The 13,907-nt window shown below is 37.1% G+C and overlaps 1 protein-coding gene across 1 annotated transcript in view; it reads left to right on the top strand.

The window, feature by feature from the left end:
* The window catches only part of LOC117173692, a 148,095-nt gene that overhangs the window by 121,155 nt on the left and 13,033 nt on the right, over nt 1-13,907 (top strand). Inside the window, exon 4 of the mRNA XM_033362334.1 lies at nt 13,640-13,900. Coding sequence (XP_033218225.1) covers nt 13,640-13,900 — 261 coding nt within the window. The remainder of the gene's footprint in view (nt 1-13,639; nt 13,901-13,907) is intronic.

Here is a 13,907-nt window from a genome sequence, read left to right as displayed (position 1 = left end):
TTGTTAGAATTCGAAGGATTTCTACAAATTTCCGAAGATTTCAAGATATTTAACAGGCTTTAAAGAATTCAAGAACATTATTTATATTTGAAAATTACTTTAACATCTTAAAAATCATTTAAATTCTACTGAAATTCCTCAAAAAATCTTTGAAATTAGTTAAAATCACTTATATTCATCAATAATATCCTGAACTCTTTTTAAAATTTTGAAAGCTTTTAAATTTCGTTTATAAATTAAAAAAAAATTTTAATCAAATAACTCCGGTTAAATCTCTTGAAGTTTCTGAATCTGTTTAAATACTTAGAAATATTTTTAAATTACATGAAAATCTTTAAACTCTTTTGATTTTTTTTAAATAATTTAAAATGCTTTCTAAGATTTTAAATTCCTTTACTCACTCTAAACCGTATTAAATCCATTGAAATGGCACGAAATCCCTTCAAATCGCTCAAAATCTCCTGGACTCATAAAAAATATTTTAAAGTCTCTAAAATCTCTTGAAAATTTCTTGTGCTATTTGGAATTCTTCTAAAATCTTTTAAACTTCCGTTTGGCCACTTGGCAATAGAAACATTACCGTGAGTGGTAGGCAAATTGCAGGCAGATCTTAAATTTTCGTACGCAGGTGCGCAGTTGTCCTCTTCCTATAAATTGAAAAGTGTGCAAGTGAGAAAGTTTGGCAAATTGACGTAAGTTAGAAAGGCTATGTTCGTTTCTTTTGATATAGGTGGCAAAATTTTTTCAATTTCAAGCTATAATTATTTAAATTGTGAAAGTGTCTATTGATCTGGTTAGGTGAAGGACTTCAGCATTAAGACTTATAAGGTTAAAAGAGTTCATTATAATAGTGGTTAGTATGAAGACTATAATGTCATTGTTTGCTCATTAAATCTTGAAATTGTAGTACATTATGATTTTTGAAATCGTACGTTGGAATGAAGAATAATGTTTTTTTTCTAACACTCCCAAACATTTTTTATTTTGAAAAAACCTGTATAATTAAAAATATAATCAGTCCAGTTGCCTAAGATCGCGTCAATTTGACAAATTTTCTCACTCGCACATTTTTCCATGTATAGGGAGATGACAACTGCGCACCTGCGCAGGAAAATTTAAGATCTTCATGCAATGTGCCTACCACTTACGGTAATGTTTCTATTGCCAGTCTCGAAAGGCTTCCCACTGGCAGTTGGGTCTCCTTATTATTCCTTCGTGAGCTACACTTTATAGAACCGAGGTCTATAGATCTTACATTGAAGTACTTCACAAACACTCGATACCTCAAATCTAATTTTTATGTGATTTTTCATCATGTTTTCGAGACTTTTGACACTTTTTGTATTTCTCAACTTATTTTCATATGAATGCTTCCTTATGTGAAAACTCAAATTTAAAAAAAAAACAAAGAACACCAGAATTTTTGGCTTATCTTGGGCTCCCAAATGCACGACAAAAATTCCAAAAACCACTCCCATGTTCAAAAAACGACCCCCTTGCCAAAAATGAAATCTGAAAAACACAAAATGCACCAGAATTTGGGGTTATTTTGGGCTCTCAAATTCAAACACAAAAATTTCAGAAACCACACCTATGTACACTAAATCTACTCCCAATAGTAGAAACTTAAACCTGGAAAAAACAAAATATAAAGTAGTACTGTGCTCTTCTTGGGCTCTCCAATGATTAATTGTTTTGTGCAAAAAACGACCCTGAATCTAAAAAGCCACAAACCTATCTACAAACACGAATTCAAATTTTCAATTTGCCCGAAAATGCTGACAGTGGGCAAAGGGGTTGGTCTTTGGCTTTAAAGGTTAGAGCCCAAAAATTAGTGTTGGTATTTTTGAAGAGTCCAAAAATTAGTGATCTTATTGGAACTTTAAAATTCAAAAAGTAGATATGACTTTGTCAAAAAATAATGTTTTTGAGCATTTTCCAGTGTTAATAGAGTCTCCAACACGTATATATGAAATTGTAAAAAAACTATCTTTTTGAACATTACTTAACCTCAATCGAGTCCCTGCTTTTGGGCTCCTCGAAAACACCCACTCCGATTTTTAGGCTTGAACCCTTAACGTCTAAAATCCACCCCTGCGTACTACGTAGATATGACTCTCAAAAAAAAATATTTTTTCAGAATTTTCGACTGTCACTGGAGTCTGTCATTTTTGGGCTCCTCGAGAATACCCACTCTGATTTTTTGGCTCCAACCCTTCACGTCTAAAATCAATCTCTCTCTACCACTTACATATGCAGTTGTAAAAGAATAATCTTTTTGAAAATTTTCCAGTGTCAATAGAGTCTCTCATTTTTGCTCTTTTTGAAAATACCCACTCCGATTTTTGGGCTCCAACCCTTATCATCTAAAACCAATCTCCCTTCACCAAGCAGATATGAAATTGTCAAAAAATAATCTTTTTGAGAATTTTCCAGTTTCAATGGAGTCTGCCTTTTGGTCTCTTTGCAAATACCCTTTCTAATTTTTAGGTTTCAACCCTTAATGGATCCGAATTTTGAGGCCGCACAATTGAATATTTTCGTTTAATTTTTTGCATACCTCGTCTAAATAACCTTATCTCAAATCAAGCAGAGCCGCTTTTTCGATAAAATGTTTATATTTTGTGTAATAATCAAAAGCGTAGAGAAAAATAAAGAAAAATCGCAGTGACACTCAGTGATAGCTGTTACATGTCTGCAGCGAGCCTGCTCAGTCTCGTCAAACTCAAGTCAGCAGACTCTCTGCGACATATATCAATGTATGGACAATATCAATTTTATAAATAATTTTAATAATATTTTTATTTTTACTTTGAGATAACTATTGAGCATCCTAAAATGGACTAACCTTTTTATTATTTTTATATTATTTAGATCTCATCTAAATTTCTTAAATTTCAATTTAGCTTACAATTCCGTGCATATTTAACATATAGATAGTTTTAAATTAATAGATTCGATCAAATATAATTTTCTGAGATAATGGAAATGATATAAATAATTTTGATTTTATTAGGTACGAGGGTACGCACCCGCACTTCGCGCTCGTTTTCGTAAGCTTAATGCGCAAACTTGAAATACATTTGTTCAAATATCATAGATGTTGTAACTTAAATCGAAAACTGTGATTTACACTTCTCAGGAAGTTTAGTCATAAATTGGAACTGAAATATTTGTCAAAATTTGTTTATAAGGAAGATTCTCAAAGCATATACAGCTTTCACGATTACATTCTCATTGAGAAACAAGAGGGAGGGGTTGATTTTAGACGTTAAGGTTTGAAGCTCAAAAATGAAATTGGGTATTTTCAAGGAGCCCAAAAATCAGAGATTTTATTGACACTAGAAAATTCTTAAGAAAATTATTTTTTGACAATGTCATATCTACGTGATAGAGAGGCGCTGATTTTAGACTTTAGGGGTTAATACCCAAAAATCAAGAATTAGAGTGAGTATTTTCGTGTAGCCCAAAAATTAGAGACTCTATTAACCCTGGAAAATAATCAAAAAGATTATTTTTTGACAAAGTCATATATACGTGGTAGAGAGGGATTTATTTTAGACGATAAGGATTGGAGCTCAAAACTCGAAGTAATAATTTCAAGGAGACCAAAAATCTGACTATTGACACTGGAAAATTCAAAAAAAGCTTATTTTCTGTCAAAATTATATCGACAATCAGAGACTCTACTGACACATCAAATTTTCAAAAATATATTTTTTCTTTAATTACATATCTACGTGGTAAAGGGGAGTTGATTTTACACTGTGACACAATTATATTTCTCTGAAATTATATTCTGTTACGCTTCTCAAAACAACAGCTCCCCACTCACCTAAAAAATGCAGACTGCAAAAGCCCACTGTTTTAACTATGGTTAAATACTCATTTACAAGATAATACGTTTAGTTCAGCTGAATTTTCGCGCGGCTCCTAGTCAGTACCAAACTAGTCACCACCCGGTAAAAGTGACATTCCGACTAGCGAACACTTACCGAATTTCCTGTTGTGCGTCGAGAACATAAATTGTTGGTTGGTGAAGCCCGAATAATAAACTATGACTTATCCTTCTGAAACCACGACTTAATAATTTTTCACAATCCTAACCTCGATTTGGCGAGTGGTTGGCCTTTAAGTCTTTTCGAGCAAAAGTACCCTACAACAGTAAAGGCTCCACCCAAAGAAACTTAAAACTTTATTTCCTTTTTCTCTTCAAGCTTCTGCAATTTCGCTATTCTCCTTTCTTTTGATCCTCTGTCTAGAGGATCTGGGAATTTCTGCTTTATTTATTACCCTTCCTTATCTTTACTTCTTCTTTCTCTTTTCACTACTCCTTTTTGCTTCTACCTTATGTTTTCTATCGCGTTCCTCTCACTCTCATTTCTCGGTCCTCTGCAGAGAGGATCGGGGATCCTCCTTTTCATTTATTACTCTCGGTCCACTACCCAGAGGATCTGGGAATTTTCCTTTCTTATTTATTAGCCTTCTTTCTTTACTTCTCCATACTCTTTTTACTACTTCTCTTTACCTCTACCTTATATTTCTTATTACGTTTCTCTTCTTCTCAATTCTCGGTCCTCTGTAAAGAGGATCAGGGATTTTCCCCCTACATGTCGGTCCTTTGTTTAGAGGATCTGGGAATTTTCTCTTTATTTATTAGCTTTCTATTTTTACTTCTTCTTACTTTTTTTACTACCTCTTGTTACTTCTATCTTATGTCTCTTATTACTAATCTCTTCTTCTAATTTCTCGGGACTGTAGAGAGAATCTGTGATCCTTTTTTTAAACTCATTATTCTCGGTCTTCTGTCTTCGTAGTTCTCGGTTCTCTGTAGAGAGGATCTGAGATCCTATCTTTCTTTTACTACTTTTTCGGTCCTCTGTCAAGAAGATCGGGGATTTTTTTCATCTACGTCTCGGTCCTCGATCAATAGGATCTGGGATCACATTCTCGTCATCATGATGGAGCACGAAACCACCATCAGAAAAATGTATTTTGCCCCAAAAGGCTGAAGTCCGTGATCATCCGGCCCCAGCCAGCTACAGTGTATCGAAATCTTTTTCGACACCGTTCGAAATGATTATTAACTCTTATTCTACGACCCGACTGATCTTTCGTAATTGGGGATCCTATAAAAAAGTGTTTCATTTCCTTGTATATTTAAAAAGATCCTTTAATTAATAAAAATTTAAAAATTGCTTGACAATTTGTTGTTGCCCAAAGTGATGACCCTTTTTTCTAGAAGGTGAATATTGAATAATATTCTTAAGTATCACGTCCGATTAGCCAGGACCACCAATGTCCGCACGGACACTAGTCAAACCCGTCCCGCGGGGCCGCAGCGACGATTTCGTTAAATCACTTCCAGGAGTGAACAACAAAACCCGATAGCGGTCAACCTAACCGTTGATTATTCTTCGGAAACTTCCGAGTATTTTCGAGACTTTTCACCCGAAGAACAGGTCCGCTCAGCTATTACCAATGATCAACAAGGGATATTGTTAGCAGATAGCACACCTACATCGACATGCGGATCCCCAGGGGAAGGGGCCAACTCTCTACTCAATTTTTCTGGGGCGAGCACGTCTAACGGTACAACCCCAGGGCTTCCTACCAGGACTGTGCCCATTATATCCTCAGACAACCTTTTGAATACTACGACCACTGTTCCCATGATGACACTATCTCCGATTGAAACTCCCACCACGTCAATAACCTTCATGAGTCCAATAGTTTATAGTATACCATTGTTGTTTTAGATTACCACAACCGTTAACTTCCCCAGAGTTCCCGAGAATACGATGGTTTTCATCAACCTCAGGAGCATTAACCGGGATTTTGCCGGCTTCACTACAAACAAATCTGCCAGATAGCCTTCTTTCCGGGATCCCCCACCTAGGTTCAGGAAATACTAATGCATATTCGGAGGATTCTGCCAGAACGTTCTCGGGATCATCAGGAATACATCCGAACGTCTCGACGAGCACCAAGGGTGGATACCCATCTAGCGCTCAGCTGTTTTCAAACCCCGAAGGCCAAGGGATTACGCCTCCAGCTTCCGTTTCAGTGTCGTCGACTGGAGCTTATCTAGCGGGATTGCCCAGACTTTCACGAACAGAAACCTGTTTAGCCAGGTAACTATCCAGCTGATCCAGCAGAAAACTACCAGGGGGCTTATCAGGCAGCCTACTCAGCTACCTATCCGGCTGTCAATCAAGGGATATGAGCTCGTTCTTCGTCCATGGTACCACTCCAAATGAATAGAATACGAGCTCAGGGTAAGGAATACGAGCTCAGGGTCTTCATGGATTCCATTAAGTTTGCTCGCTTCAAATGAACCTTGGCACATTTCTAACCTAAATTCCATTCCTATTTCCTTAGTATATCGTTCGACAATCCCCAGAGCTAGATGTAGTTCCTCCTTGTTTTTAGCATAGATTTTAAGATCTTCCATGTAAAATACATGAGTAACCTTGTACTTTCGATCTACAGGTTTGCCGCAAAAGTACGCGTCGGAAGGGCGAAGTGCTAAAGATAGTGGCAATAATGTGAGGTAAAAGAGGAGTGGGCTAATGGTGTCGCCCTGAAAGACACCTCTCCGAAAGGTGACCTTGTTAGTTGTTACACGATTTTTTCCAGATGAGATAGTGAAGCTGGTTTTCCGAAGCGGCATCAATCTCTCTATGCACCTAACTATTTGCAGATGAACCGTTAAGCTTTGCAAAAGACAGATGATAAATCTATGGGAGGTCGAATCGAAAACGTTCCGGTCATCAAACCAGGCCATCGATAGATCACGCTGGTAGTATATTGCATCTTTGCAGACACATTCATAAATGAGCAGGTTCTCCCGACATCCTGCTACGCCTTTCTTTGAGCCACGTTGTTCATACATTTCTTGCCACACAGGTTTAATTTCCCGAACAATCCTATCATTTAGGATAGATGTGAATATCTTATACAGTGTGTTCAGACAAGTGGTTGGCCTGTAATTCGTCGGGTCAGCTAAGTTGCCTATTTTCGGCAGGAGTATTGTGCGCCCTTCCACCGACCACTTCGGAATCGGTTCTTCCGACTTTAAATATGAGCTGAAATGTCAGTCCAGATACTAATGGGTTAAGGAAAACTTCTTCCACCAGAAGGTCTTGATACCATCTGGTCCCGCGCCGGAATAGTTCCTTATCCCTCTTAATACTTTTTTCACATCCTCGGTCGCGATGGGTGGGCATTCTTCATCAGGTGTTATGAGAGCACTATACAGCTCCTTGAAGCTATTTTTATTATCTGAGTCTTCATCCTGTCTATGCTACACTTCGCAGAGATCTCTCCAAAATACTTTAACCTCTTCTGTTTTGGGCGGGTGGTCGAAAGTAACTGGATGGTCTTGGAAGAGTCGAGATGGGTCAGAGAGAAACTGTTAATTTTCTCTGGTCCACCTCTCTCTCGACTCTAAACTTCTCTTAGCGTCAGATAGTATCCGTATTCTCTCAACAATGTGCTGCCTGATAGTAAGCATCTTTGACTGGTTAAGTGTGTGATAACGGGTCCGGAGTTCGCGCGCGGACTTTCGAACCTTGGCGGTAAAATTCCTGCCAGATGTGATAAAGTCAATCACACCCTGAGTGCGGGACACGTACTGTCTTGCCCAGCCTATCTTTATAGCGAGTTGATGCATTCGTCCTTTGGTCTTATTATCAACCGTTGGTTTTGTTTTACGGTTCGCATCGGCCAAAGCTCTCGCTGCATTTTACACACAATAATTGATAGTCCAGAGGTCGGATTCTTCGAAAAAATGTCCACGAAGCTCGTCACCCATTTCAGCCAGATCTTTAGGCTTGAGTGAAACCTAGGTGTTAATGAGTCTCCGGTTCACAAAGCATTGCTCTTCCTCTATCGGATGCCTTCCGCTGTTGGTTTTAGTTTCGCCTCTCATTCTCTGTTCACTGCTTGTTTTGGCTGTGGTAGAGTAGGCGTAACGCTTACATAGCCCCTTTTTGAAGTATTTCAGCATAATTTCGCAGACGTTGATGCGAAAAGTACGATAGCTCCGGGTGTTTTCGCACCACAGAACATGCAGTCGTTCCATGTAACCTCGTTCAGGGGCCACACTCGCATCGTAAGACTCTAGCAAGTTGCTAATTAGTTTCTTCGTCCACCTAAAGGTCCTGCGATTCCGCCGATCCACTGCATTGAACCGGACTTACTACAACTATGCTTGGTGTTGTCATTATTGTTTCCACGAGAAGCTAGGGAAAGTAGTTTGTGCATCCTTCGAGAGCTCCGCATGCAAAAATTAGGTTGCGTACTCTGAGAGGTCACCCGATATCCCAGAGTCACCGTTCTAGGTACCCCACCTGGATGCCAGGTTTGATTCTAGAGGAATCAAAACTATATATAATTAATAAATCATATATTTCCCATTTATTCAGAAAAATATCGGGAAAAAATCGGAACGAACATAAACAGTAGGACACAGACGAAAAATCGGAAAGAATCGGAATAAACTATTGGGACACCTCGTCACTTATTCGGAAAGAAATCAGACAGGTTCAGAAAGAAGTAAATGGAGTGGGTCACTTCGCAAAAGTTCGGAAAGGCATCGGAAAGCTTCGGAAAAAGAAAGAGTTCGAACAGAAACGGAAGCAAAGTTCACATAGAAATCTAAAATGATCGGAAAGGTACCTTATTTCCGATTCTTCCGCTAGGAGAATACTGACCTTTAAAAAGTCTCGGCTAAGAGACAATGCCATTCCGGCTCTAAATTGGCGTAGTGCCCATGCACTAGTTCGCTATCTACCCCGCCAGAACCAAGTCATGGGAACCGGGCATCTCAGAAATTAAAAAGGTTCCCAATGAAAACTGTCCTACAACATCATGCCCTGCAGACAGAGTATTGTCTACCGCCGAAAAACAGTTGAAAACGTCAGAAAACTCCCTTCGAAAAGAAAAAGTAATGTTGAACCTGCCCTTCTGAAGAAATTGAAACGCCGAAGATTATAAAAACGTGATTTTGAACCAGCTCTTCTTCAAGCGAGAAAACGTAGAAGGCTAGAAAGAGATTCTTATGAACCCACTCTTCTTCAAGACAGGAAGCGTCGAAGGCTACTAGCAAAGAAGACCGAAGTAGTTGATTTGTCTCCCAAAGCCCAGAAGATATTTGATGAGCTTTTTTGTGTTCGTCAAGCTTTATAAAAAACGAATGGGAATCTGAAGAGGTACTAAACTGAAAATGATAAGTTGCAAAATGAAAGCAATTTATTAGGCTATCAGATAAATTTCCAGCAAAGGACTTATAATTTTGATTCATGTGATTCATGTGCCATAAATTAATCAGCTATCCAACACTGAAAACAGATAAGATTTTCAGTCCCATAAATTTACAAAATGCTGGTACCTACACCACATGTACATCATTTAGCCATCCTGACCCACATACCTCTATGACGGAGACCAACATCTTAGATCTGAAAGCAATAAACAACTGAATAAATATGACAACTACAGGAAGGTGAGCAGTTCACACAAAACCAAAAGGACACACGCAAACCTTATGCTCTTCTACGCATCATAATATCTTACCCTTGGACACCTAGAAAGGGATACCATAAATTTTGGTAACTGCGTCATTCTTAATATTTGGGCACATTAAGATTCCTAATCCCTGATTCGCTATTTCATTAATTACCGCCATGGTACTTTGGAAGGGATACAAGGCATTATGGTTACTGCGACATCCTCCATATATGGGCATATACATAATTCTCAACGCCCATTGGACAATTAGCATCTTGCCACTCTTCTACCTAATTGATTTACAAGGCTGATTAGAACCAAGAAGAATATCTACTTATAAAACCACTAACCCCTATGGGAATCTAAGAATCCCTTCTTAGATTCCCATAGGGGTGAGTGGTTTTAGAAGTAGAGATCTCTACTTCTAAAACCACTCACCCCTATGGGAATCTAAGAAGGGATCTTGTGAAGAAATACAGCGGATTCGGAAGCATAAATCAGTTTAGTTCCAGTTTTAGTTTACTTTAGTTTAGTTTTTTCCTGCTTAATCGATTATACTCCAGCTTCAGTCTTTGGTCCAGTCTCAGTTCAGTCTCAGACAATCCAGATTGTACAGAATCTTCGAAACCTTAAACTCCGGTCCAAAATTCTTGGCCCGTTAACCATATAAATCTCAAATCTACGAAGAATAGCTTCTGTGTGGAAGCCCGAATCAGAACACCTGCCACAAAGGGACAACGCAGCCCAGATACTTTGACCTTACCATCTCAGCCTACAGAGCCATATTCACCACCATCCACCCTCTGCGGGTACCCACAGAAGGTGGGTGCCAACAGAAGGACGAGCTACTTTCGGTTCAAGGAACGAGAGGGCGAATTGTCTGCTCTCTACAAAAGGGAACTTTTTAAGTAAACCAAAGAATCCCATAATTTGAAACATTCCGGAGGTTTATGAGGAAACGTTTTTCAAATCTGATCTTTATATTTAAATTCTCTTCATACTTAAATAAATATTAATTATTTTATATATTCTAATATATTTGATTTAATTAATGTATCTGGTATTTATCCTCATCCCAGTTTTCTAGTTTATTTAAAACTAGATTCTAAAACGAGGAACAACTTTGAATAAAATAAAATACAATGTGAGTTACATCTCATGGGGCGTAACACTTGAAATGATGTCAAGTCATTTAAACGAAGTAATCTGAAAAAATCTACATTTTGTTTTAAATTAGAATGCGGGTATTTGCACCGAGATGTCTGTAGGAATAGTCTGACTTTGTCAGTAAACTCACTTCGTTTAAACTATTTGATATCATTTCAAATTCTAAATTATTTTTTTATCTTTTGAAAAAATCCTAATATCTCTGAAAATTAATCTAATTTTGCCTCAAAATAATATGTGTTCAATTGTTATTTATACCCTAGTAGACCAGCAGAAAAACAAAATCTGGCGGATAAAGGAACCATATTTTGCTATTTAGTTTGAACACTAGTAATTAATGTAGAAATGTATTAATGAATATTATTCCACTTTTCGCAGCATTTTTAAAAAAGTAGACAAACATTGTATGAGCCATGAGTTTTTTTGGGCTAGTGTTGTTCAGTTTTGCAATATGGCGACGTGAGTCTTGTTTTGTGATCAACACGTGTTATAGTTCTCATCAAATTTTGATCTCCGCCTTTTTTCGAATTTTTGGAATTGAAGTACCTATATATAAAGTATATTCAAGTATATTCAATTTTAATTATTATAGATTATACAAATTATGTAAAAATGTAAGATAAGCAGACAATTTTAGCATTTTTCCCGCCCTTAAGCATGCCCAAACCTGCAAGCTTATACGATAAGAGGTTATGTTTTTAATATTTCAGTTTCTCTTGAAATGTTGTGACGTTTCGCAGTATATTCTCCCAGGAAGAACTAAAATACAGTGTAAACCTATTACAGAAACATATTTAGTACTATTTTATGTTATGTTAATTTTTGCTGTTGTATATCATGACCAGTCTGGGCCAGGATCTACTATGTCAGAATCTGGTACCAGAACAACACGCGAAAGCGGAACCAGCCTGGCGCCAGACTGCAAACAGATTCTTCTTTTTCTGGCGCCCAGCTTGCGCCAGTCTGCAGTTATGTTGCTACTAGGGTAAATCCAAATTTCAAAGAGATTTTTTTCAATTCACAGTGTTGTCTAAAATCCTTCTAGTCTAAAATAGTTTCTAGTCTGAAATAACTGAATCATATAATTTTGAATTTTTTTAAATTTATTGATTGATTCTTTAAGGCCTTTGGGAAATGAAAGAGGAGGTAATAAGGTCCAGGTCTCTGGTTTGTTCTGGTGGAAATTTTGAAAAAAAAAATTTTTGAAGAAAACACCAGTGGAAGTTTTCTTTTTCAACTTACGTTCACACGGAATAAGATATCGTGTTAAAAATTTGGCAGGATCAATAGAAGGCATGCAAGAATGTCTCTCTGGTCCTAAATAATTAGAATATTGAAAAAAGTGTTTTTTTAATTACTATTTTGCAGAAATACCGTCCGTGCTGTCGTCAAACCCTGCAAGCCATTTGCAATGTTGTCCATGGGCTAGTTATGAGGTTTATATTTATCAAAGTGGGGTAAAACGACAAAAATCGCTCACTAACATTATGCACAAATAATGCAAAAACTAATGTTTGCACTTGAAATGCAAATAAACATATTTGGTCTGAGATACGTATCATTCTGGTGTCAGCTGTGTCAAAGCAGCACCAGCGTAGCGAGTAGACAACTTCCATGGACATAGGAAGGCCACAAACGATCCTTTAATATTTATTAACATTTCTCGAACAAAATTTCCGCGTTATTTAAACTTTTATTTTTCAATATGGGTGAAAAAATATAGATCTTAGGACTGACTTGATCAGCTGTTACACTCGTCACATGGCCTTAATTAAGATTATTAAAAATGTTAACGTGGATTTATATTTCTGCAACTTTATGTACATTTTTCAACTCTATAATTTATTAATGTTCAAAATTCTGAATTTTGCAGTTTATCTGAATTTCATTTAAAACTGTTCATTTAAAAGTGTCAGTACCTTCCAGTTTATACGTGTAAGTTATTGAGATTTCGATTATAAAATTTTGTAATTGAAAAGTTTTTAACTTCAATTTTAAAAGATTATAATTCAAGATTTCCACTTTGAGAGCATGGAGAAGTTATTTGATTCTCAACGCGTAATTGTTGACATGCAATTACGAAATGTCAATACAAGCCTTCACGGAAGAAAATTTAATGAAAACAAAACAATCCTTGGGCTTTTACTATACAAAGTTTCACCGGCGGCATACAGATTAATGTCAACTTTGTTGGTAATGCCTTCGGTACCAGCAGTAAAGCGCACACTGTCTAAGATTGAATTAAATACGAGGATTGATTCCAACATTAAAAATATTTTGAGATAATATTCATTACAGAGAAAAATAAAGCGATCATCGAAGTGGATGGACGAAAACTTATATTCTTATTCGATATGCCACATCTCGAGAAAGGGGATCGTAATAACAACTTAATGAAGCATATTGAACTTGAGTTCCAACGTGCAAAGTTTAAGACGATGACTGATGCTGTTCGTAAGCTCGTGAAGTGGGATCATTTTTACATGGCCTACTCATGGATGTCAACAGGAATACAAAATACCATTACATGTCAAAGCTAACCGAACACCATGTTCTGGGTCAATGATTCCAAAGATAAAGGTCTCGCTCGTCAGGCATGTGTACAGTCGCTCAATGAGCAAGTTTATCGAACTGGCCACAAAGTTTGACGATGAGTATTGCAAGTTACACGGATGTAATAAATATTCACTAGTGATCTCAGAATATTCGTAAAAATGCCCCTATGCTGATTCAAAATAAAATCTATTTTTTACCGTTAAAACCTATACAAAAAGTGTTAAGGCTCCTATAATTTACTTGATAATTAAAAAAATTAAAGTCTCCTTAAAAATGTTTGAGCAATATTTTTCAAATCTTTTTAAAATAATTTCTGAAACCAATAATTTGTCAAGAAAAGTTTTCAACTTATTTGCTGACGTACGAATTCCACTTCAGAGTGTAAAATTTAAACTTTTTCCAGGTCAACTGATGACATCTATAGGACCCCTTGTAATGGGAAAAAGTACCATTCATTCAGCCCACCATGCTGACTTTTCTGATCAAGGGCTCGATTCGTGTAATGCGCGAAAATTGATTCCCATTAAGGACAAGCGTTTGACTCAAGTCGTTACAAACGAAACTCCGCACTTACAGTTCTGGGTGGATGCAGTAAAAAGATTGGAGAACATGCGCTTTGTATCTAAAGATAAACTTGGAACCTCTTTCCGATCCGCCCTCTCTTGTACATT

The sequence above is a fragment of the Belonocnema kinseyi genome, chromosome 5, assembly GCF_010883055.1.
Source record: "Belonocnema kinseyi isolate 2016_QV_RU_SX_M_011 chromosome 5, B_treatae_v1, whole genome shotgun sequence".
Lineage (NCBI taxonomy): Eukaryota > Metazoa > Arthropoda > Insecta > Hymenoptera > Cynipidae > Belonocnema > Belonocnema kinseyi.
Note: the sequence above shows the minus strand (reverse complement) of the source record. Positions and strands in the feature narration are given on the sequence as shown.